We start from the raw sequence: 26,655 nt of genomic DNA, 5'->3' as shown, positions 1-26,655 counted from the left end.
GACTGCAGTAACAGAGAAACAAAGCATAATGGGTCCCTTTGGGATTTAAACCGGGGAGTATGCAAAAGTTTAACCAACCTGTAAGAGATAAAAATGAAGTCACACAAGGACTTTTGGCATCACAGCATCAGAAGTTCTACTGACCTTCTCCCCAGTGAAAATTATTAAAAAACAACCACTTAAAGCCTCTAGAAATGGTCCTAACGGCAAAGGACAAATGAAGAAATGCCTACACAAATTCTACAAGAGAGGCTAAAGACTCTGTTATTTGATCCAAGATCAATCCCTCCTTTCAACCTCACAATTCAGTGAGGCTGACTCTACTACAGATTGCTGTAGCCAGAAACACAGAGCTCCCTCTCCATCCTGGTTTCAGTTAGAGAGTTTTCTTCCCAGAAAGAGCAGAGTCTCAGCATCTCTCATCCTGCTCCCAGATGTCTCTTGCTGTGCTAAGTTAGAAAAGACTGAGGGTGTGAAGTGGAGATTCCCATCTTTTGCTCAACCCTTACTTGCTTAAAGAAGGCTTTACCTTGCTTACGTGCACCACACTGAGAACACTGGGACCCTAATCACCCTTGTGCCAGCTTGTGAGACCATGCCAAGAGCAGCAAGCCGAAAGGATTTCAGGTTACTAACTCATTCCCACCCCCATCCCCTACCCCCATCAGAGCTGTGTTTAAAAAAATCCAGAAGGCAACCTAGGCAACATGGCAAAATCCCATCTCTACAAAAAACACAAAAATTAGCTGGGCATGGTGGTGTATGCTTGTGGTCCCAGCCACTCCAGGGACTGAGACAGGAGAATCTCTTGAACCTGGGAGACGGAGGTTGCAGTGAGCCGAGATTACATCACAGCACTCCAGCCTGGGCGACAGAGTGATACCCTGCCTGCCCTGCCCCCCTCCCCCCTCCACACAAATAAATAAATAAAAAAGGAGAAAACAGCTGAATAGAATTACTAGACTAGTAAGCTCAATGAGAAAAAAGAGAACTTCAACAATACTATAAACAAACTAGATCAAACAGATATCTAAAGAAATAGGCCAGGCACAATGGCTCATACCTATAATTCCAGTGCTGCTGAGGAGCCAGGGTGGGAAGACCAAATGAAGCCAGGGGTTCAAGACCCACTTAGGCAACATAGCAAAACCAGTCTCTACAAAAAAATTTAAAATTAACCAGGCGTGATGGCACGCACCTGTAGTCCTAGCTACTCAGGAGTCTGAGGTGAGAAGACTGCTTGAGCTCAGAAGTTCAAGGTTCAGTGAGCCATAATTTTTTCACATGCCCGCTGTGTTAAAGCTAGTCACACCACTGTACTCCAGCCTGGGCAAAAGAAGAGATCTTTATTTAAAAAACAACAACAACAAAAAAAAAAAACCTTTATTCAACAATAAAATATATATTCTTATTAAGTGCATGGAACATTCTCCAGGATAGGCTATGTGCTAGGTCCTAAAACAAACCTTGATAAATTTAAAAGAATAGCAATATACAAAGTTTGTTCCCCTACCACAATTAAATAAAACTAGAAATTAAAAATAAAAAAATAAAAAACAAAAAAGACTAGAAATAGAAAAAATGTTTAGGAACAATATGAATATGAAATTAATTAAATAATTCCATTTACTAAGCATCAAAGAAAATAACATACTTATAAATTTAACAAAGAAATCCAATATGTATACATGGAAAACTATAAATCACTGGTAAAAGCAATTGAACACTTAAACAGACATCCCACGTTCTCAGATGAAGAAACTTTATACTGCCAAGACGGCAATATTCCCCAAACTGATCTACTGATTCAGTGCAATCCCCGTATCAGAATCCCAGCTAACTTCTCTGCAGAAATCAACAAACTTATTCTAAAATACATAGGTAACTGCAAGGGACCCAGGGCCAAAAGATCTTGAAAAAGAACATATTAGGACTCATACTCTCCAATAACAAAACATACTACAAAGCAATAGTAGTTAGTACACTACTACATGCACAAAGACAGATGCAGGTATAAGTAAGATTTTAATGTTAGATATGAGTAAGAAATGAAGCCACATATCCTACGGTCAACAGATTTTCAACAAAGATGCCAAGACCATTCAATGGCTGAAGAACAGTCTTTTCACAATGCAAAGAATAAAACTACACCCTTATCTTACACTATATACAAAAATCTCAAAACTGATCAAACAGCAAAGTCTAAGAGCTAAAGCTGTAACAGTCTTAGAATAAAACATAGGGGTAACTCTTCATGACCTCAGATTTGGCAAAAAAAATCTTAGGTATGATACTAAAAGCACAAGCAATCCAAGAAAAAAAAAAAAAAACAGATAAAATTGAACTGCATCAAAATTAAGAACTTTTGTGTTTCAAAGGACACCATAAAAAGTAAAAAGACAACCCAGAAACAGGAAAAGTATTCGCAAATTAGTCATCTAATAATAAGTGATATAAAGACTAAAGATTTTGTGACAACTCAATAATAAGAAAAAAAAAGCTCAATTTTAGAAATGGACAGGCCAGGTAGGGTGGCTCATGCCTGTAATCTCAGCACTTTGGCAGGCTAAGGCAGGAGGACTGCTTGGGGCCAGGAATTCAAGACCAACTGAGGCAACATAGTGAGATTCCGGCTCTACAAAAAAGAGGACAAAGAATCTGAATGGATATTTCTCCAAGGAAGACATACAAATGACTAGACACTCAACATGACTACTCATCAGAGAAATGCAAATCAAAACAAGTGATATACCATTTCACAGACACTAAGATGTCTATAATCAAAAAGTCAGGTAATAAGTGCTGACAAGAGTATGGAGAAATCAGAACCCTTATACTCAGCTATTATGAATGTCAAACAGTGGAACCACTGTGGAAAATAGTCTGGCAGGTCCTCAAATGATTACACAGAATTATGTTATGAGTTAGCAATTACTTCTGAGTTAGTAGTCACCTCCCTTAGGAATATGCCCATTCGTTTTTTGTGAAAACGAACATCCACAAAAAACCTGTACACAAATGGTTATAGCAGCATTATTCATAATACCAAAAGAAACAACCCAAATGTCATCAACTGATGAATGGATAAATAAAATGTAGTCTATCAATATAATGGAATATTATTTACCACAAAAAAGGAATGAAGTACTGATACATGCCACACAACATGAATACACCTTGAAAATACTATGGTAAGTGAAATACGTCAGTCACAAAAGACCATATTTTATCATTCAGTTTGTAAGAGAAGTCCAGGACAGAGACTCTATGAGACAGAAAGTAACTTATGGTTGCTGAGGACTGTGGGGTGGGGAGGGGGTAGGCAAAGGGAAGAGGAGATTAGAAAAGTAATGGCAGAAGTGTTTCTTAGGTAATGAAATTCTAAAATCGACTGTGGTGATAGTTGGACTACCAGAAAATACTAAAGATCACTGAATTGCACACTTTAAGTGGGTAAATTGTATAGCATGTAAATCTATCTCAATGGAGCCCTTTTTCGGGCCAGCCATGGTGGCTCATATCTATAGTCCCAGCACTTTGGGAGGGCAAGGTGGGCGGGTGCCTTGATCCCAGGAATTTGAGATCAGCCTGGGCAACATGGCAAAATCCCATCACTATTATAAATAAAAAAATTAGCTGGGCAGAGTGGTGCATGCCTGGGTCCTGCTACATGGGAGGCTAAGGTGGGAGGATCACTTAAGCCTGGGAGGTTACAGTGAGCTGTGATAGTGCCACTACATGCCAGCCTGGGCAACAGTGTAAGATTCTGCCTCAAAAAAAAAAAAAAAAAGAAAGAAAGAAAAAGAAAAACTGCTTTTTAAAAGACAGGTAACCTTTTTTTCTTTTGACACAGAGTTTTGCTCTTGTTGTCCATTCTGGAGTGCAATCCTGCGGTCTCAGCTCACTGCAATCTCCGCCTCCCTGGTACAAGTGATTCTCCTGCCTCAGCCTCCCGTGTAGCTGGGATTACAGGCACCTGCCACCACGCCCGACTTTTTTGTATTTTTAGTAGAGATGGGGTTTCACTATGTTGGCCAGGCTGGTCTCAAACTCCTGACCTCAGGTGATCTGCCCACCTCAGCCTCCCAAAGTGCTGGGATTGTAGGAGTGAGCTACCAGGCCTGGCCCAAGACAGGTGACCTTTTTAAAGATCAAAGTTGATGCAAAAAATCCATGATGAACTGAATATTTAAAATTTGAAGACACAATTAACTGGTACTGGCTTTTCCTTTTCCCTCTGGCTCAAATATAGACCAACACAGCATGGTTAGTGATCCTAACTTTTAAGATTTTGATATTTTGTTCATCGTATTTTTTTGCATTAGAGTTTTAAAATATCATTTATCTTGATTACTGAGTATTTTTCAAAGCTTGGAGGAAAAAAATAAAGCCATCCACATAAGAAGAAACAGAGATGTTATTAGAAATGGCCATTAGGCAGGCCCATCAATGACAGAACAAACTCCCTAGACAGAAAGATTTACAGCCCATTACATACATGTGTTAACAGTAAACTCTTGTTTTCTTCAGGCAGTCTGAGAAGAGACTTGTTCTGTCATCTGTCAGAGATTATTTATAGACATATACAATTATTTTAAGAAAAAATATGTTTTTTTTTTAAATAACTAAAGAAGCTTTATAATAAAGTGGTTAAGAAACCTGCAAAAATTACTGGTCTTTAAAATCTTATCAGTATTTCCTACACTGACCACTATCTTAAAGACTCTGTGTGTGTGTGTGTGTGTGTGTGGGTGTGTGTCTGTGTGTGTGTGTGTGTTTTGTGTGTATTAATACTATAGGTGAAATGAATTAAAAAAAAAAATACTAGCCTAAATTCTAAAATACAGAAGGGGATTTTTTCTTAAAGCATCATTATTGGGAAAATTATGCTGTGAGTACCATCTCATGGTAGGCAAAATAATAACCCCCCCAAATATGTCCATGTTCTAACCCTTGGAACCTGTGAATATGTCACTTTACATGCAAAGGGACTATGAAGATATAATCAAGGTAAGGACCTTGAAATAGGGACATTACCCTGGATTATCCAGGTAGCCCTAATTATAATTACAAAGGTTCTTACAGGGGGCATGCAGGAAGGTCAGAGTAAGAGGCAGAAATGTGATGACAGAAACAAGAGGTCAGAAAATGAGTTGTGAAGACGCTATGCTGCCGAGTTTGAGGATGGAGAAAGGAATGCCAAGAAATGCAGGTAGCCACTACAAACTGGAGAAAGCAAGGAAATGTATCTTCCCCCAGAGAAGAACACAGCCCTGTGACGCCTTGATTTTAGTCCAGTGAGATCCATTTTGGACTTGACCTCCACAATTACAATAAATTTGTGTTGTTTTAAGCCACCAATTGTGTCAAGTTGTTACAGCCTCAACAGGAAACTAGCATCTTTTAGGCTTTGTACCTGTAATTCACGCTGCTCCATTTAATACAACTGTACTCTTTTAATATCCCATTACTTCTAAAAAAATTTTTTTAATGAGAAAACATCAAAATTTCTTCTTAAAAGCCATTTTAAATAGGCAAAAGAATATTAATACAGAACTCAACACTTATAGAATACAGCTGGCACTCTCGAAGTACTAGTGGTTTAGCAAATTAAGATAACCTTCCTGGAGAGAAATATCTACGAAGAGCCTTAAAATGAGTCTCTTTGATCTGGTTAATTCTCCTGGCAGCTTTCTAAGGAAACAATAAAAAATGATCAAATGTTTATGTATAGAAATGGTCAGGGTAGCCTCAGTTCCTTAATACAAGAGCTAAACAGTATAAATGACAAGTTAGAAAACTGCTGAATAAGTGACATTGCATCCATATTGTGAAACCATTAAAAATTATGCTTATCAAGAATCTTTAATGACATGGGAAACACTTAAAGTATAATCTTAAATGAAGAGATAAACACATAGGCACAAAATATATATAGTAAAATCTCAAGTAAAGGTAAAATAAAAAAATACACACGTCATATACATGGGACAGAATGAAAATGCGGGAGAAATAATGTGAAAAGGGCTCACAGTCATTTCTGTAGTTGGAGTATGTTGGTTTTATTCTTTAAACTTTACAGATACAGAAATGCCTCAACTTATTATGCGGTTACAGCCTGAGAAACCCCTGGTAAGTTGAAAATATCATGAAGTCAAAACTGCACTTCATCCATCTAATGTACCAAACATCACAGCTTAGCCTAAGCCTACCTTAAATGTGCTCCAAACACTTACAGAGGTCTACAGTTGGCCAAAACCAATTAACACAAAACGTATTTTATACTAGAATGTTGAGTATCTCATGTAATTTATTGAATACTGTGAAAAACAGAAAGGTTGTATGGGTACTCAAAGTATGCCATCAGCACTTGCAACATCACAGAATTGAAAATTGTTAAGTCAAACTATTATAAGTCTGGGACAGTCTGTGATTTCTAAATTTTCAAAAACAGGCACTTATTTATTCAGAATCTGTATTATTTAAAAAAAAATAAAGATGCTTAAGGTAACCTGCATTTGCAACTGTAGCATGAGGCCATGAGATGACTATCCTACTAGGCTCTATATTAACAGTGGTTAATCTCTGAATGCTGTTTCCAAAGTGGACACTTAAAATATCACACACTAAATGCACTGACTGTAACAATGTATACATTATCAAGTAATTCCCAACTATCATTAATTAAAATATTGGAATTTACTCTGAATGTTTAAAAGCATAGAAAAAGCCTGAGTGACATCAAAATATATAAAAGATGAGCCTTTTCCATACCTGCATTTAGTTTCTCTGACCTCCCCTACCCCTTACGGACCCCACTTCAGTTACACTGGCTCCTTGAAGACACCAACCACACTTTCACCTTGGGGTCCTGGGCAGGAATGTTCTTCCCCTAAACGTCCATATTCACATGGCCATTCCTTAGCCTCCCTTCACACCCTGGTTCAAATGCCAATTTCTTAATAAAAGGTCTATATGGTCCCTATTTAACACCAAAGTCTGCCCTCCATCCTTTGCTCTATTCTAATTATCTGTTTTCTTCACAGTATGTTACCTTCTAGCAAAAATTAAAAAAAAAAAAAAAAAAAAAAATTATTGCTTAATGTCTTTCTCTCCCTACTGGAAAAACAACCTAAGAAGAGAAAGATTTTAACTTCTAGTCACTGATAAGTCCAAAGCACCTGCAAAAAGAGTCTGACACATATTAGGCACTCAATAAACACTTGCTGAATGTATACTAATGCTGCTGTCAAAGGATAGAGTCAATAATACAATCTCTAACCACACCTACTAAAAATTGGACAATTTTCTGCACACGTGTAATCAAGAAAACTATAGGGCATAGAAAGTTCTTAAATCTTTCCATCTTTATCATTCCTATTTGTTTCAGTGTGTGTCTACCAAAGAGTTATAGTGACATTTATTTAAAATTTTCCCAATTTTGTCTTGTTAACATGGTATATAACCAGAAAAGCAAATAAAGCATTGAAATATTTATGTATTAGGCAAAATATGTTAAAATGTACACAAAACCCAATACTACCCTGTATTATTAAACAAAAACAGCTCTTAAAATTACATTTGTGGGCTGGGCATGGTGGCTCACCCCTGTAATCCTAGCACTTTGAGAGGCTGAGGTGTGAGAGGATTACTTGAGGTCAGGAGTTTGAGACCAGCCTGGCCAATATGGTGAAACTTTGTCTCTACCAAAAAAATAAAAAACCAAAAAATAGCTGGACGTGGTGGCCGGAGCCTGTGGTCCCAGCTACTTGGGAGGCTACAAGGTGGGAGAATGGCTTGAGCCCAGGAGGTGGAGGCTGCAGTGAGCCAAGATCTCACCACTGTACTCCAGAGTGTGCTACAGAGCCAGAACTTGTCTCAAAAAAAAAAAAAAAAAAAAGAAGAAAAGAAAACAAACAAAAAAAAGCATTATTACATACATTATATACACCGTAACAGTTCAAAAGAAGCAGGGCAAATGCTGACATAAATTCTGACAGGTAATAACTCCAATAACTTTCTATTTCAACTGGTATTTCTTCAAACTGCAAATGCTCATTGCCCCACTACAACATTATTTGCGGAATAGGGAAACTTGGTCAAATATCGAAGGTCTGGTCCATTTTCTCAATCAATATGCACAGCTGAAAACTGCCTAACATTTGAAATGTGACCCACTCAGAAGTTACTTCACTGTGATTTCAACAGTAACCAGACCATCACTATTTATTTTTCAAGCAGTTTTCTATTAACTTATACTCCTTTACTCTCAGAGATTAAAGCCTAAACTGTCACAGGGATTCTATATATTCTATATATATTCTATACATAACAGGTCTCACAGAACACAAGGGAAAAGCCCTCCCAAAGATGTGGGTTAGCCAATACCTCTGAATGACGTTCTACACTTCCAGTGTCTGATCCGGAGTGTTGCTCATTTACATCATCCTCACCGTCTGACCCTGAATCCCGTTCATCCTGTACTGGGGTAGCACCACCATCATCTGCTTAAAAACAAAACAAAAAACCACTTATGGTGTAAGATGAATGACATCTACAGTGAAATGAATACACTGAATCAAGAATATAAGTGCACAAGTTACCAGTGAGGAAGCATAACTAATTATGCTAAAATTTTGAATAACATAATACTCGTACAAACACCAACAATCATAACATGCACTGTGAAATATATGGCAGCAAAACTACACCATAAAGCAATTTGTAGCTTCAGAAACAACACTAAAGACCAAGTCAACAATTTATTTCAACTTCATGTTAAAATTGAGTCTGTCTGTCTCTCCGTGGCATTTCCCACCTTCTAATACACTACCTGAAATTACTGTGTTTAACGTGGGTCTTCTTCACTTGAATGAAAGTGCCCCAAGAACAGGGATTTTGGTTCACTGCTCAATCTCTGGAGCCCAGAACACTGCCTAGTACCTGATAGACAGTAAGTATTTGTTTATGAATGAACACAAGGAACTCCAGTGCAAATGTAGTGAAAATTCATTCAAGAAAAGCATATATAAAATGGTAAATATGAACTGTTACCTAACTTTCTTTTTTATTTTTGTAGAGATGGGGTCTTGGTATGTTTCCCAGGCTGGTCTCAAACTCCTGGCCTCAAGCAATCCTCCTGCCTTTACCTCCTAAGTGCTGGGATTATGCCCAGCCCCAATACTTTAAAAATACAGAGTAAAATTATATTGAGAGGAAGTTAGGGTTCAGAAGATAGGAAGACTTACAGGTTTATAAAAATAATCAAGTTTTAAAAAATGTCGTCAACTACAGAAAAACCAAAACGTCCTATAAGAATGGAATCTCATTTTTCTTTAGGCAGCCAGAGTGGGGAAAGAACAAAAAAATTAAGGGGAATCACTATCATACTATCATACTAATGAGCTCATCTACTTAGCTAAGAAGAATATATATATGGTCGTGATAAAAATAACAGCTTTGAAGTTTAACAAACAATTATGCTGCAACAGTGGAGGACAGAAGAGAAGAAGGAGGCACATAGGCTACAATACTGTCCTAGCATAACAGAAAATCATTAGAGAATGCCTGAAAATGATGCAAGAGATTGCATGAAATAGGAACACACAGGTAAACACCCCAAACAGCTAAAAGACTGTGAAGCAGATGGAGGGGACAAGTCAGGGAACTGCTATATTTTCTGTTACCTCTTTTAGTAATTAACCTATGTACATGTATTAAATATAATACCTTTTTTTTTTTTTTTTTTTTGAGATAGAGCTTCACTTTTTGCCCAGGCTGGAGTGCAATGGTGCAATCTCAGCTCACTGCAACTTTTGCCCCCTGGGTTAAAGTGATTCTCCTGCCTCGGTTTCCCGAGTAGCTGGGATTACAGGCACCGGACACCACACCTGGCTAATTTTTGTATTTTTCGCAGAGGCAGGGTTTCACCATGTTGGCTGGTCTTGAACTCCTGAACTCAGGTGATCCACTCGCCTTGGCTTCCCAAAGTGCTAGGATTACAGGCGTGAGCCACCATGCCCAGCCTACTTTTTAAAAAGTAACTTAAAAACACAAATGAATGGCAAAAGCCTATTTTGAAAATATCAGGAAAGTGTTTTTTGTTTTTGACAGAGTGTTATTCTGTCGCCCAGGCTGGAGTGCAGTGGGGCAATCTGGGCTCACTGCAACCTCCACCTCCGGAGCTCAGGGCTCAAAGGATCCTTCCACCTCAGCCTCCAGAATAGCTGGGACTACAGGTGTGCGCCACCACACTCGGCTAATTTTTGCATAGGGAGGAGTCTCACTATGTTGCCCAGGCTGGTCTCAAACTCCTGGGCTCAAGCCATCAGCCACCTACGCCTCCCAAGGTGCTGGTATTACAGGCATGAGCCATCGCGCCTGGCTCAGAAAAGTGTTTTTAAGCCAAACGGACAGCAGTGCATGTTTGGAAAGCCCTTTGTAGTCATTACAATTCACTGTCATATGTAAGGAAAGGCAACGAACTCAAAAACGGTAAACAGCTTAACGCTTAAATAATTATTTAAACATTTAAATTTTTTTTACTTTCAGTTTCTCTGGGTACAGCGGGTGCATACATTTATGGCGTATTTAAGAACTTTTGAGACAGAACGCCCCAATAGAGCTAGTACACAAAAGAAGAGCAAATGCAACGTGTTCCCCTCAGTCGGTTCTGCCTCACTTATCTTTAATCTCAGGTGCTGAGCACCGTGCCAGCAGAGTGGGGCCCACAAAGTTTACAGAATCATCAAACAGTAAAGAAACGAGACCAAACTTCGGTGAGAAGAGGAAAGATCTCGAGGTGGAGGAAAGGCACAAAAATCACCATTAAGTGCCAGAAGTGCACTCGTTACTCTGAATGCAACTGAAACATCGGTCCTGCACTTATTATGTTCTGTATTGCAGGCAAGATTAAACCACCCCTAACTAGGAGTGAAAAGTCTAGGAAGGATCCCCCGCCCCATCGCCCCTTGGATTCTCCAACTACTCAAACACTGAGATCTCCCTTAACAGGAGAAACCTCTCCTTCCCTAGCACTTTGCACACAATAGGAGCTTGATCTATGAAAGTACTTCCCAATTTCAGCAAAAACCTTCGCCGATTCAGAAGAAAGCTTTCCCTCTAGAATCCCCTCTCCAAGGTTCTAGCTTCGAGGCTCGCAGCTGGTCGGAGGGCTCCTGTCCTACGCCGGCTGTGCACCTTGGACCAGTCGCGGGAGGGAAGGTTTCGGGGACCTCCTTGCCCCCATCCGCGGGGTGCCAGGCCGAGCCCTGCCGAACAACTGCTCCGCCCCCCAGCCCGGTCCTCCAGGTCCCTGCCCCACCTGACTGGTCGCCGCTGTAATATTCCGAGTCCATGGCAGGCGGACTCTCAGCGGGGAGTGTCCGCGCCCCGCGCCGCCCCCGTCACCTCCTTCCAGGCGGTGTGACACCGGATGGCGTGGCTCAGTGTTCAGAGGCTCCCGCCAGACCGAAGAACTTAACGGGTGCGGAGGGTAAGAAAGCAGCAGCGGCAGCGGCGAATAATCTGACCGGGAAGTCCCGGCAGAAAAGACCGTACCCGGCAGGCGGGCAGGCATGCGAGCCGGCGATCTACTTCCTAGAAGCACCGCTGGGGCCAAAATGGCGTCTGCCCACGACCCTCAAAGGAATGCAGCGCGCAGGCGCCGCAACCCGTCAACCTGCCAATGAGAAGACGCAACAGCAATGACGGAAGGCACGGCCGGAAAGAAGACTCATGGGAAAATTAAGCGGGACCTCTGGCTTCAGTTAAATACCTTTCTCGGGAGGAGCTTGGTCTGGCCTCCGTGGAAGTAACGTTATCATTGATTTTTTTATCATTTCCTAGATTATGTGTCCGCGCCTTGCTTGAAGAGCTTTCGAAATACTTTTCCGAAAAAATGAAGACCCGCTCAAATTACTTTTCTATTAGCCACGGTCGTTCCCGTCAGGCCCCGAGGCTCCTGATTCCCGCCGGCAGTAGGCAAGAAAGAGAGCGTTGCACCCTGGGACTTGTAGTGTGACGCCCGGGAACTGTGATGCGTTACTAACTGGCGCGATCCACAGCGCCTTCTCTCCTGGGGTCTTCCTCTCTTTCGTTCTAAATAACGACTAATTTCCTTGTTCAAAAGGCATTTAGCCAACAGTGAGAAGTACACATCTTTGCTTCCAGAAGTGTACAAAGAAGTACCCATCTTTGCTTCACCTTCCTGATGAAACACCCAGGAAGGTGAACTTGAACTTTCCCTGAGCCCTGAGTTCCTGGAAAACAGCGGGGCTTAAGAAACCGTCTTATCTGTTTGTGTTTCTGGAACCGCACACTGTAAAGAACCACCCATGTGACAGATAAAACGCTTGCAGATAACCCCTTTGTTTGTCTGTGACAAGGCCAGAGACCTTTCCCCTTTTTTCTGAGCCTGTTAATAAAGCCAAACCTTCCAAATTCCCGCTCATGATATCGAGTGATTAGTTGAAATTAGGACTCTCCCCCTACCCCAAACTAGTTAGACACAGGGAATATTTTCTGTTCACCTGACTGACTGAAACTTCTGATTGCAAAACAATCCCAGCTGTCAATCATCCCACCTTCCTCCCTGTAAAAGGCAAAACTATGCTACCAAGGCACTGATCATATCTGGAGTGTTCTCCCTATTGCAACAGGCTGAGTAAAATCTATCTCCTCACTTGTTCATTTTAGTCTTGGACAGGGAGGGGATCATTCTTGCCTTTGATCGGAGGAGGGCCAATAGAATTTTAACCAAAGACTCTCCAGGAGGTATAGACATGTAGAAAAAGAGCCTTTTGTTTCTACTGCAGATATCTGACCCTTTGTTAGCCCATCAGAGTATGCTGGCAGAACCCAATTACAGGCTCCTGAAGAGGACGTTGGAAGAGAAGAAAGGGGAGAAGTGGTTTCTTTCTGGAAATTTCCATCTGCCTGCAAGAGAGTTCATGGATATTCCTTGCCGATGTGGTAGAAACAGCATTGAATCCAAACTCCTTCTTTTCAGCTGTAGGAATGACATCTTCTCAGGCAGTCTTGAAAATCAGAAGAACAAAGAATTACCAATGCCTGAAATGAAAGGTGCAAAATTAAGCTTCCTTCCATTTGATAGAAGATGTCAAGGCTCTAGGCCCTCTTCTAATGAGAAGGTGAGAGTATACCTGTGTAAATGGAGCAGGATTAATAGATCAAAATTCCAGGAAGAGTTCAGTGGAAGAAAGTCTTAGTTTCACCAGAGATACAAGGCCAAGAGTAAGGAAAGTGATTGGGTTGTAAACAATGCAATTGCCAAATGATAATTACTGAATTTTGGCATTAAAACTAACTGTACTGGATAGAAGCACTCTGGACACAACGATGTGCTTAGCTCTAGAAGGCTTCAAAGAAGCTTCAGATCTAATTTTTTTACTCAGAAAGCCAAGAATTTCGTGAGACAGGACACACCTTTCAAATGAATACAGAGCCTTAGTTAAAGTAGTGTGCTTCTCAGTGTAAACACAGCTTACAGAGAGTTCCCAGAGCTCCTTCCTGCCAGCTGGCTGTCCCTCCGGGACCCTGATAGAGAAATTCTGTAGTGGCACAGATGTGCCTTTCTGAATCTTGGCTGCCTTAAATTTTCAGGACTGCTGTCTCCCCACGCCTCACATCCAACCCCACCCCAGTGCAGTTGGCCCGTGTCAGTGGTAGGGAGGCACCCAGAAGAGAGGCTGTTTCCTACACTAAGGATGCTAAGGACAGAGAAGAATGGAGAGGAAAACTTGCAGCGGTCCACAACACTTCCTCCCTTAACAGATAACCCAGAGACATTGCATTCCCTAAGTGAATGTAATGTTTATTTGGAGGCATTCTGAAGATACTGCCATCTGCTGAACATGTCAGGAAGCAAGAGACCACATAATATAAACAGTAGCCTGGCACCATCAGAGCTGCAGACTGGGGGCTTAGAGCCCTAGGTTGTGGGTCTGTCTCTGGGCTTATTGTGCTTGGTGAGTTGGGACAAGCTACCAGCCTTCTATGAGTCTCAGTTTTCACATTTGTCAAATGAGAGGGTCGAATCTGGTTTTAAGTCCTCTTAGCTTTTTTCTGTGTCAGAGAAGTCAGCTCTCTAAGTCTGACCCAGCTTCTTGTGCTGGAGCCACTAGCAAGCTCTACCAGGGAAGACACAAATGAAATTTACTAGCTGTGTGACCTTGAGGAAGTTGCTGAACCTCTCTGTGCTTCAACTTCCTCATCTATAAGTTGGAGATAACAGTGCCATTTATCTCACAGAGTTGTCATGAAGGCAAATGCACATATAATATATCGTATGGTGTAATTATATATATTACATGTATAACATTATACATGATATAATTATATATATATTTTTTATATATAATGAGTCCTGGGACAGAATTTTGTGAAATTAAATAATGCAAACTTTTTTTTTTTTTTTGAGATGGAGTCTTGCTCTGTTGCCCAGACTGGAGTGCAGTGGTATGATCTTGGCTCACTGCAACCTCTGTCTCTGGGGTTCAAGCAATTCTCCTGCCTCAGCCTCCCAAATAGCTGGGACTACAGGTGTGCACCACAAAGCCTGGCTAATTTTTGTATTTTTAGTAGAGATGGGGTTTCACCATGTTGGCCAGGCTGGTCTTGAACTCCTGGCCTCAGGTAATCCACCCACCTTAGTCTCCCAAAGTGCTGAGATTACAGGTGTGAGCCACCACACCCAGCTAAATAATTCAAACTTAAAGCTGTTGGAACTTAAATTGTTCTGAGTCTTGAGAGGAATGTGACTATGCAGCATGAGTCACATGGCATGCAGCTGCAACTTCTGTCTTTTTCCCCCTGCAAATAATTGAGACGAAGGGGCACCAGAGTTAAAACCCCCTCAGGTCATTGCCCCTCCTACAGAGTAATAAAGTCATCTTCCTTGGGATGCAGCAATCTGTAACCAATCAAATCACCCCAGCATATACACTCTCTTAATATGGAAAATGTTACAATCCTGCTAAAATTTTTCTGTCTCTCCCTGTGTTAAGTGACACCTCAACTTCCCCACTGTGGAATGTTGAACCCATTCATTTGGAGTTGAGGTCTCCTAGGTGGCTATCCGAACACTCAAATAAACTCTAGATGTAATCATATTTTATGCATCTTATTATTTAAGATTAGCAATATATATGTTAGGTATTATCCTTATTATTAGGCACTGTGAAGATACAAAAAACTAACACATGATTCTTGCCTCGAGAAGCTTACAATCCATTAGGAAGTCCTGCTTTGAAAAAAGAAAATGCTAAGAGGTGAATTGTGTAATGTGGGTAACAAGTACCATGGGAATTAAAAGGAGGGTGAGGCTAAAGTGAACAATCAGGCTGACTTCCTGGGAGCAGGGCGTTGGAGGTGGTATTTGAAGGACAAAAGCAGATTTGGATAGAAAGGTAATGTTTTAACCATGGTAATTTAACAATCTACCATGTAGTTATGTTGTTATAACAACAACAACAAATTTCAGTGGCTCGACAGAATAGTAGTTTATTTCTCCCTCTTGTCAATGGGCAGCAGGGTCAGCGGTGAGGTGGAGGTGGTGCTCTGCTCCCAGCAGTCATTCAGGGATCCAGGGTCTTCCCATATTGTGGCTCCACCGTTTCCCAGGGCCTCAGAAGCCCCTACTGCATGCTCTGCATGCCACCAACAGATGGGAGAAGAGAGTGTGGAGAATGGTGCAGGACGTTCGAATGGGCCAAGCCTGGGTTTGGAGCGCATCGCTTACCATCATCCCATGACTTCTTCTAATTGTGGTGAGGCAGGGAAGAGTATGTTACTAAGAGGAAAAGGAAAGTGATCATGGTGAACATGCAGCATTCCAGGTAAGGCTAAGAAATCCACCCCAGTACTTCTTTTCCCAGAAATGAACTTCTTACCAATGAGCCTAAGCCTCTCACTCTCAACCTCTTTGCAAGAGCTAGGCAAAGTGTCACTGTCATCATTATAATTAGCATCATCAGCATGATTTATTTCCTTTATTGTGTTGACATGTAACTAAGTTTTGCTTTTCTTTATCAGTATCTCAGTCTCCCCAAGGCAATAAGATTAGTCATCAGCATATGTCACTGACACTGGTCATGGGACAGAGGTCCCATTTTTATGGCCAGTGACCTAGGTTTAAATGCCACGCCTAAGATAGATTTATCCATTGGATTGCCCAAAGCCCTCTAGAGAGGAGGAGGTGAACTTTTCATTTTGTGTCCCTACTTTCTTCCTCTTGCCGCCTTGGGCGAATCTCTGGATAGGTTCCTCAGAGGGTTTATGGTGACAAAAGCACCACCGGAAATGAGTTCTCTCCTCCTCGAAAGAACTGTGGACACCTAGCTAGGCCGTCAGGACTTTGGGTCCAAGACCTGCCCAGTTGAGGAGCAGCTGTCTTGAAGCTGCTGTTCCAGAAGGATGAAGTACTTGAGTTTGCTCAACGACACAGTCGTCTTCTTGGCGTGTCAGAACCAAGATCCTCTAGGAAGCACTCATCCTCCCTGCAACCTCCCTCTGAGCCATATCTTCCTGCCATTCAAGGAGCCCAAGGATCAGAGTCTCCTCTTCCGGGAAGACATTCGTTCAGGTCCTTACTGGTCTCCTCTTTCTCCCAGCCTCCAATGGCACCTGGGCCTGTGAACTATATATTTGTTCCCTACTGGGACTTTGTCCCCCAGAGACACTTGGCAATAATATCTGAAGACATTTTGATTTGTCATCACTAGGGGTGGGGACATAACTAATGGCTGCTGCTAAATATTCTTCAGTACACAGGACAACTTCCCTCAAAGAATAATCTAGTCCAAAATGCTAATGGCGCCAACACTGAGAAACCCTGAACTACAGGATAGAGTGTTCCCTGTGATCTACTCTCTTGAACTGTGCACAACTGTGGTTCCAGGGAAGCATTTAAGCCCTGCTTCTCTTCCCAAATATTCCTCTGTCCCAACATCTCAGAAAACAAGGCAACAAAATGGGAAAGGCCTTTCAAACCCTGGGCTAAGGCCAGCAAGTTGGGGAAACACCGTTTCGGAAAATCTCAGAAGACAGAATATCTCATACATCACTGGGTTGAGGAAGGAGGGGGTCTGGTTTGTCTGAGGGTTGGCGTGGTGTAACGCATCCCAATAAACACGGACCATGGGATCAGGTGCACCGTAATTCAAACCTCACCTCTGCCACTTTTGGCCGCATGGCCTAAGCAAGTTTCTTAACCTCTTTGACTTTAACTTCCTTGCTACGAAATGAGGAGAAGCACCCCTCATTTGCTGAGGTTTGATGCGAGTTGAGTGAGAGGGCATAAGCAGAGTCCAACACAGAAAAAATCCTTATCACATGCTAGCTCTTTCTGAGACTGAGAATCCAACACTGTTCAGAAGAGTAGCTCAGTCGCAGAGGGCTATGCTGTCAACCTTGCTATTTCATAGGGTTAATGGATAATGTGGCTGCTGTAGCCTAGACGGGAAGATTAGGGCCACCCTAAGCAAGCGACTTCAGGTATCTCTATGCTATTCTGGTAGAGCTGCAGTGAAAGGCTCGCTGTGCTCTGTCAGCCGCTGTGATGACGCTTTAAAGGGCTTGTTCACTGATAGGAATGGAATGAACCACAGGTTGTCCGTGGACACATTTCAGCTCCAGTTCAGCTCACAAACGTGTTTCTGAAGGTCAGCAGAATATTCGCATCTTGGGAAATCCACACCACACTAATTGTGGAGGTAACACTGGGCTAGGAGGCAGCCAAGCCTGGTCACTCGTGTTACCAAGAAGAGCCTGCCCTCCCTTTCCCCAAGCCATCTTCTTGATTTCCAGGGCTTGAGGTCCCTGGGCTATGGAAAGCCTGGGACTCCAGGAGAATCAGGCCTCAGGATGTTACCCTTTGCACAAACTCACACAGCAATCAGACCAGGTTCTTGCAATCATGGGCACAGTTTTGACTGGGAGGGAGGACTTGGCATGCCGCTTGAGAAAGATTAGCAATGTTTGTGCCCACTGTTTCATAAGTTCTCCCTCTGGAATATTCCCTAATGACAAAATGTAAACAAAGCTGAGAGCACATATATGTTCATTGCAGTGTTGTATATGAGTGTATGATAGCAAAGGATGGATGTCCCAGTGTCCATCCAGGGAGGATTGGTATACAAATGATGGGCCCCTGTGTGACATACGGTCACACTGTCTCTAAAGACCAATGGTAAACGTTTGGTACAGTGTTAGAAAGTGCCTGTGATACAATGCTTAACGTAAAAGAGAGAATAGCATGTCAGCATCTAAAATGTGTTTCTGTCCAAGTTTGCGTAAGGTAAGAACTGGATGACAACGTCTTACAGATTGTTTGGGTCCACACAGATTTTCTTTCCCAATATTTTCTTGCATGAGGGCAGTAGGAAAGGTCCAAAGAGGACTCAGTCTTGGCCCCAGTGTAAGGCCGGTTGCCTCTCCGGGAGGCTGGACACACCCACCTCTGCACCTGGCACCAGGCTCTGCCGCACGGCTCCCCTGGAAGGCTCCAGCTGATGCAGGGCTCCTGGCCGGCTCTCCCACCGGGAAGCCCACCCAACAACCCGCCAACCAATAGCGGCCCGCCCCGTCTCAATCCCGCCCCCCCTGGAGTCAGTCAGAGCACCCAGCTGTTGCTGGTTCCTCCTAGCCATAAAATCCCCACGCCCCAGGAAGTTGGCACGACTTCTCTGGCCCCTTTCCCTGGGACCATGGAACCTCGCCCAGGAGCTGAATAAATTGGATTTTCATTTTCTTATACTGGCCTCAGTTTCCTCATTTTAAACTCAGCAATAAACCTTACATTTTGTGCCAAAACCCCGCCAGACTAGGAGCCTCTCACCCTGATGTAAGACTTCTGTTGCCCGTAACTTTTCCCGCTGCCAGCTCTGTGGACTCCCTGCTCGTAATTGCCACGTCAGGTCAGGGACTCCTTCTCATCTCTCACCGTGAACGAGGACCTGAGTGTAGCGGAGAGGTCCCTGCACTCTTTTCTTCTCCCCATAAGGCAGGCGTCCCCAAACTTTTTACACAGGGGGCCAGTTCACTGTCCCTCAGACCGTTGGAGGGCCGCCACATACTGTGCTCCTCTCACTGACCACCAATGAAAGAGGTGCCCCTTCCTGAAGTGTGAGGGGGGCCAGATAAATGGCCTCAGGGGGCCGCATGCGGCCCGCGGGCCTTAGTTTGGAGACGTCTGCCATAAGGGTTCTCTCGGGGCCAAGAATCTGAGGGAGACGTCCCCACCTTCCTGAACCCTCTCGTAGTCTCAGGTGTTTGGTGGGATGGCCCGGGACGCTGAGCTGCCCTTCAGATCACCTTCACAGCAGCGGCTAACGTTTGGGTAATTAGGAGCCCATTTACTAGCTCGGGCTCTGCCCAGGACTAACACCAAACCTCTGGCTCTCAATCTCCAACTCGCCCTTTGGCAAGCCAGCTCCCATCTAGGTACTTTTGCTTTCTCCTCCTGTTCCCGAGTGAGTGCGCGTGTGACTGAGTTTATGTGTAGTCCCACAGCTTAACGGCTACAGAGCTTGCGTGGGCCTCCACCCGTGGGTCCACGGGGACGTCATAAGGCATACAGTGATTCGCCTCAGGACCACGAGTTCATGGACCCCCCAAAAGCCCATGTTCAGGGTTGCCACCCTACCCCGACCTCAATTCTAAAAGACAATGGCTCATTCCCACATTTCTGCCTGCAGTTCCAAATCCAAAGAAAAGAAAAGAATCTGATTGGCTCTAGTTGCGCCAACTGTAAGGACGACCAAGACCCCTTGATTACCCAACACAAGGTCTGTGGCTGAGCAGGTAACTTTCTACCCCTATTATCCACCCACCTTCAAATACTTGGATAAAGGAGCTCCTCTTGCCCTCATGGTCACTTCCAGGGACTGCCTGGCCCCTCCAGTCTGACCCCTCCCAGGGGCCACTGCTGGATGCACTTCCCTTTCCAGTAGTCTGTATTTGCCTCAAATCCAAAGCCCCTTGATCAAATGCCAGCCTGAGCTTGCCCAGTTTGTTGCCAGGGACCCTTCTGGGAACCTTGTTGTCTGATGATCTTTGTCTCTCTTCTCAGGTTTCCTGATGGCCCTAGACATGCCCTGGGTGTATGATCCTTTCACACTCAACACAGAACACTCTCTTGACCAGGTGTCCAAGCAGTTTTCCAGCAGACTCCAGCTGGATGTCCTGTAATTCAATTCACTCGGACATTGTTGACCTGGAGTCAGAGATCCCACAGGTTAAGGGCTCAGTCTCACAAGACTGTCCCACTTCAGATGCCAATCTCAAGTCACCTATACTTCTGACCAACTGTCTCTAAGTCCCACGCCCCCCCTCCTCAGGTTGGATTTGCTAGGACAGCTCACAGAACTCAGGACAGCACTCATATTGACCAGTTTGTGGGAAAGGATTTTACAAAAGATTACAGATGAGCGACTTAATAAACACACACAGGTGAGTTGTGTGGGAAGGGTGGGCAGCTTTCATGCCCTCTCCCGCATGCCACCCTCCAGGGACTGCAGATGTGTGGAAGCTCATCAAATCTTGTTCAAGAGTTTCACCTTCTCAGAGGTCAGTAGGTGGGGCTGAAAGTTCCAACCCTCTACTAAGTCTTTCCAGTGACTGACCCCATGCTGAGCCTAGCTAGGGCCCCCACACGGTCACCTCCTCAGCAGGAGTTATCAAAGGGACTCATTATGAGATGATCACTTGGGAAATTCTAAGCGTTTTAGGACTTCTGTGACACCAACCAGGAACAAGGACCAAACATACTGTGTTTCATATTCTACTATCATCCTCAATTAGAGCTTGGGGTGCCTGGGGGCAGAGCTCCTGCCATGCAGCACCTGGAAGATGCTGAGCCCCTAGATGGTCAGCTGATTGTCACCATGGGATCTGGCTGGTGGCCACAGCAGGTGCGAGGCCTGCAAACCCTCTGGACCGCGTGCATGGCTGCTCTGCAGAAGGAGCCTGGGTTAAAGAGCAGACATCATGAGGCTCTGCCGGCTGGGGCTGCGGGAGGCGTGTGTGGGAGTGGAAGTGCCTGGTGCCTGGGGACAAAGTCCTGTCATAAATTACGTGGGCCCAGAGTGCTCCCAGCCATTTCCTCTTGGGGCCCTACCTCCTTTTCCTTTGTCTCTTACTCCCTGACACACCCGGAGTCCCAGCACTGCCTCCTTTCCCGTCTCTTGCACGGTGCCTGGGGTGGAGGGGAGAGTCAGCCAGACCCCCATCCTGACAAGGTAAGGGGGTGCCGGGGGCATGTTCTACCAGTGGGGAGGAGGAAGTCACTTCTCCGAAGAGGGTCACCGGGGCGGGAGGCAGGTCCTCTGGAAATAAGATGTGACAGGTCTGAGAGATAGAGAGTAGAGAAGCCCTTCAGGCGACTGGAAACCAGAAACCGCAGCAGGGGACTCGCTCCATTGGGCTGAAGGGCGATCCCGGGCGCCGAGGATGGGGGACAGAAAGAGGCTGTCTAGCCCTCTGCTATGGAAGGGCAGACTCCCCGGAGGAAGGCAATGGCAGGTGCCAGGGCTGCCACACACACCCTGAAACCTCCTCACAGCTGCAGGGCCTCACTCTGGAATCAGGGGACATCATGGATAGCCTGGGTCCCATGATGAGACCCTGCCAGACGTCAGCTGTGCCACGTGTGGCATCCCACTGTGCCCCCACAACACAGTGGTAGAATTGTCTCCATTTTATGGACCCAGAGACTGAGGCCCACAGGAAGAAGCAGAGCCAGATTCCACTCCAAAGCCCAGGCTGATCCTCCTTACCCGTGTACCTCGGGCAATTGACTTTGGTCACCTCTGGAAGGCCAGGCCCCTGGGGTGAGGCAGAACAGGCCTGGGGTGGGGTAGTGGCTGATGGGGGAAGAGGTGGTTGAGGAGAGGGACAGCACTGGGGCTCACGTGGGCGGTCCCCCTGCAGCTGTCCATGTGGTGTGCGTCCCATCCCCATTTCACAGAGGACAAAAGTTGAGACACAGAGATTGTGAGAGCTGGCCCTGGTCAGACAGCTAAAAGGTGTGGGGCCCCCAAATGCCCCATGACGAGGCCTCTCCTTCAGACTCCACTTTGCAACTCTGGACTTTAATTTTGCTCTAATTTACCAGAACCCAGACTCTGTTTATTAGGATTTTAGTTTGGAGGTTCGCACACGCCCTGAATGAATTATTGTTACCACTTAGCTCATCAGCCCTTTGGGCAGGAAGCCCACCCCATCTCCCTGGCCCTGTTGGGGGCCCTGCATCTGTCCCTCAAATGCTACCTCTAAGAGAATACTCCCCAGCCAGCTGTCTTGGGGTCTGTTGCATCCACAGCTCTTAGCACGGGGCTTTGTGGAGAGGCGATACCACAGCATGACCTGTAGGCATTGATATTACCTCGTGTTTTACATATGTCAAAAGACAAAATTATAACAAATTTAGCTTAACGATCTTAAATGGCTTTTATGTGCAGTTCTAGAATTGGACAACAGCCCATTCTGTAGAATACAATGGATGTTTCTGATGAGCCGACCAAAGGAGTCTGGCTTTATAGACAGAATAGAGCTGAGAGAAATAGAAAGCAAAAAGTGGATTAGTCATTTCAAAGTTATTTTCCTTGGAAAGGCCAGAGCAGTGGGAACTTCCTTATCATGCCAGCTGAAACAGGCCCCTCTGGGGCTCCAGCTATTATCTCTCTTCTGATTCTCAGGAGGTGAGATAATCTTAGTTTCGGCTTGGTGGCTTGGAGCTTCAGCATGAGTGACTGTTTTGGTCCGGTCTGTTGGCCTCATGTAGGAGCTCAGGCCAACCCAATGGCCTCCATACATTTTAATTAACACATGTATTTAAATGGTGCTTGTGTTGCCATTCTTGGTCCACATAACAAGCTATTCAGGGAGGAAGAGCCAGAATCCTAGCACATTTTTCACAGCAAATGACATTGAGATCAAGAAGGGTAAAGGAGGCTGGGCATGGTGGTGGCTCATGCCTGTAATCCCAGCACTTTGGGAGGCTGAGGTGGGAGGATTGCTTGAGTCCACAACATGGGGAGACTCCATCTCCACAGAAGAAGAAGAAAGAAGAAGAAGAAATAGAAGGAGAAGGAGGAGGAGGAGGAGGAAGGGCAGGAGGAGGAGAAAGGACTTGACCAAGGCCACTGGACCCTGGGCTGCGTTTCCTTGGGGTTTTTCCATCTCCTGCGCATGCCCAGGCCTCAGCAGAGAATGGACAGGGCACGTGCTGAATGAATGAATGGAGTAGCTAGCAGCGCAAGACGAGCTCAGAATGAAGTCAAGTTTTCAAATCCAGTGTCATTGTAGACTCTGTTGTCTGCCTTTCCAGCACTGTGTTGTGTGTTCCTTCGCTGCCAGCTGGGGAGGTAAGGCTGCAAAGGAAAAGTGACCCACGTACACCAGAGGCACAGGCATCAGCATTGGGTGGTCAGAGGAGGAGGTCTTGGGGCCGACAACAGGTGGGAGTAGGAAGGGATGCAGCAGGCTGTGAGGGGAGGTTGCCTTGAGGATGAGGGTGGGGAACAGGGGATGTTCCAGGTAGAGGAAGTGACATCTGCAAAGACGCAGAGCAAAGGAAGTACCAGTAAGGCTTGGGCACTGTTGGCACCTGGTGGGAAGAAATACAGTGGAAGGGAGTGGTAAGAGATGATCCAGAACTTTCCATGATGATAGAAATGTTCTCTTCTGCACTGTCCAAAACAGTAGCCATTAGCCACAAGTGGCTGCTGAGCACTCAAAGTGTGGCTAGCGCAATTTAGGATCTGAATTTTTTTTTCGAGATGGAGTTTTTCTCTTGTTGCCCAGACTGGAGTGCAACGATCTCGGCTCACTGCAACCTCCACCTCCCAGGTTCAAGCTATTCTCCTGCCTCTGCCTCCTGAGTAGCTAGGATTACAGGCATGTGCCACCATACCAGGCTAATTTTTGTATTTTAGTAGAGACAGGCTTTCTCCATGTTGATCAGGCTGGTCTCGAACCCCCCAATCTCAAGTGATCCACCCGCCTTGGCCTCTGAAAGTGCTGAGATTACAGGCATGAGCCACCACGCCCGGCCCAAGAGTCTGAATTTTTAATTCAACTAATTTAAAGTTAAATAGCCACATGTAGCTAGTGGCTACTATACTGGACAGTGCAGCCTAGAGGGTCTCGCTCATCAGGCTGAGAGAGAGGTGAAGTGGAATAAGCAGACACTTTGGAGCCAAACATTTGCAGATTCAAACCTTGACTCAGTCACCTACCAAAAGTGGGACCTTAAGCCTCAGTTTCCTCATCTGTCAAATGGAGTAGCATCACTTACCTTGAAGGGCTGTTTTACAGCTCGTACTAATGAGCAGGTACTGGAAAACGTTTAGCACAGTGCCTTTCTGAGCCCGTACTCTTGGGGGCTGGGGACAGAATACTGAGGGTTTGAAAAGGAAGCGCAGTGCAGCGGTTCATGCACAAGTATATGCATCTGTCAATTTCTCTTTCATCCATCGCCTGCCTTATTCAAATACTAAACATAACAGAGTGATATGAGGCAGCTTACAGTATACCTGTAATACAATGGAATCAAAAATAAAATAAGTGAGAAGCTGGGACGTAGGGGGAATTAAGCTAGGAAAATACACCGCAGCTGAGAAAAGGTTAGTCAACGAAATGCACATCAGAAAATCCCATCTATTTGCTAGGCATAGGCAGGAAATATGTTCTGAGCTTCCAGATAGTCATGCACAAGCAAAGCTATGCAGTAAAGCTTACTAATGTTCTCACGTTAGGAACAAGCCAGTTTCAAGGGGAAGACCAGCTTTCCTGATGGAATGTCATGAAGGGGATAAAAAGGGAGAAAATGACATTGGGAGTAACCGTAAATTCAGGAGAGTTTCTTGGGAGCTATTTGTAGAAAAGGAAGGACGAGTTCTCAAGGACTATCTCTACATGAAGGGGCTTCTCAAAGACTATCATAAAAAGGAATAAGGACTTCAGGGCTATTTCTTTTTCTTTAAACAAAAATCAATGGTTTTAAAGGTACAGGTGTTTTTTGGTGACATGGATAAGTTCTTTAGCGGTGATTTGTGAGATTTTGGTGCACCCATCACCATAGCAGTGTACACTGCACCCAATATGTAGTCTTTTTTTTTTTTTTTTTTTTTTTTTTTTTTTTGAGACAAGGTTTTGCTTTTGTTGCCCAGGCTGGAGTGCAGTGGCACGATCTTGGCTCACTGCAACCTCCACCTCCAAGGTTCAAGCAAGTCTCCTGCCTCAGCATCCCAAGTAGCTGGGATTACAGGCATGTGCCACCAGACCTGGCTTATTTTTGCGTTTTCAGTAGATACGGGATTTCACCATGTTGGTCAGGGTGCTGTCAAACTTCTGACCTCCAGTAATCTGCCTGCCTCGGCCTCCCAAAGTGTTGGGATTATAGGGATGAGCCACCACACCTGGCCCAATGTGTAGTTTTCTATTGCTCACCCCGCTCCAGCCTTCCCTGACAAGTCCCCAAAAGTCCGTGTATCATTCTTATGCCTTTGCAGCCTCACAGCTTAGCATCCACTTATAAGTGAGAATATATGATATTTGGTTTTCATTCCTGAGTTACTTCACTTAGAATAATGGCCTCCAGCTCCATCCAAGTAGCTGCCCAAGACATTATTTCTTTCCTTTTTTATGACTGAGTAGTATTCCATAGTGTATGTATACCATATTTTCTTTATCCACTTGTGGGTTGATGGTTGGTTCCATATCTTTGCAATTGTGAATTGCTCTGTTATAAACACGCAGATGCAGATGTCTTTTTCTTTTTCTTTTTCTTTCTTTTTTTTAAGACAGAGTCTTGCTTTGTCACCCAGGCTGGAGTGCAATGGCACAATGTCGGCTCACTGCAACTTCCACCTCCGAGGTTCAAGTGATTCTCCTGCCTCAGCCTCCTGAGTAGCTGGGATTACAGGCATGCTCCACCACACCCAGCTAATTTTTGTATGTTTAGTAGAGATGGGGGTTTCACCATGTTGGTCAGGCTGGTCTCGAACTCCTGACCTCAGGTGATCACCCACCTCAGCCTCCCAAAGTGCTGAGCCACCACTGTGCCCAGCCACAAGTGTCTTTTTCGTATAATGACTTCTTTTCCTTTGAGTAGATACCCAGTAGTGGGATTGCTGGATCAAACTATAGATCTACTCTTAGTTCTTTAAGGAATATCCCTACTGTTTTCTATAGTGGTTGTGCTGGTCTTCCTTCCCCCCAGCAGTGTAAAAGTGTTCCTCAAGGGCTGTTTCTAGAATGAAGGGGGCATCCCATAGGCTTTTGCTCTATCTAATGAAGTGGGGCTTCTCAAGGGATGTCTCTAGAATAAAGCAGGGTTTCTCAATGACCTCCTATAAATGAATGAGGGCTTTTCAAAGTCTGTCTCTACAGTAGAGGAAAGTTTCTCAAGTTCCTTGAGGGAGAGTTTTTGAAAGGGCACTTATACAGTGAACAGGGGCTTCTCGCTTCTCTGTGGCTGCCTCCATGGTGAAGGGTCCATGGCTGTCTTCATGGTGAAGGGGGCTTCTTCAGGGCGGTCTCCACAGTGAATGGCATCTTCTTTCTTTTTTTTTTTTTTTTGACATGAAATTTCACTCTGTTACCAGGCTGGAGTGCAGTGATGCGATCTCAGCT

At 44.5% G+C, this 26,655-nt stretch overlaps 2 protein-coding genes across 7 annotated transcripts in view; one reads left to right on the top strand and one right to left on the bottom strand.

The window, feature by feature from the left end:
• The window catches only part of IWS1 (interacts with SUPT6H, CTD assembly factor 1), a 43,786-nt gene extending 32,138 nt beyond the window's left edge, over window positions 1-11,648 (bottom strand). For 2 of the 3 annotated variants that reach the window (XM_003931592.4, XM_074399816.1), the window contains exons 1-2: window positions 11,324-11,647; window positions 8,389-8,504 (exon numbers count right to left, since the gene is read on the bottom strand). In XM_003931592.4, the coding sequence (XP_003931641.1) occupies window positions 8,389-8,504; window positions 11,324-11,357 (150 nt within the window). In that variant the 5' untranslated portion in view covers window positions 11,358-11,647. Of the gene's footprint in view, window positions 1-8,388; window positions 8,505-11,323 lie in introns of all 3 variants that reach the window. The other variant, XM_074399815.1, reaches the window with a different exon arrangement.
• A 9,462-nt stretch (window positions 11,649-21,110) lies between these two features.
• Window positions 21,111-26,655, top strand: part of MYO7B (myosin VIIB) — a 98,782-nt gene continuing 93,237 nt past the window's right edge. For all 4 annotated transcript variants that reach the window (XM_074399811.1, XM_074399810.1, XM_074399813.1 and 1 more), the window contains exon 1: window positions 21,111-21,257. The gene's annotated coding sequence lies outside the window, so the exon portion shown is untranslated. The remainder of the gene's footprint in view (window positions 21,258-26,655) is intronic.

This window comes from Saimiri boliviensis, chromosome 5, assembly GCF_048565385.1.
Source record: "Saimiri boliviensis isolate mSaiBol1 chromosome 5, mSaiBol1.pri, whole genome shotgun sequence".
Classification (NCBI taxonomy): domain Eukaryota; kingdom Metazoa; phylum Chordata; class Mammalia; order Primates; family Cebidae; genus Saimiri; species Saimiri boliviensis.
The sequence above is the reverse complement of the archived record's forward strand: the minus strand, read 5'-3'. Positions and strand labels throughout refer to the sequence as shown.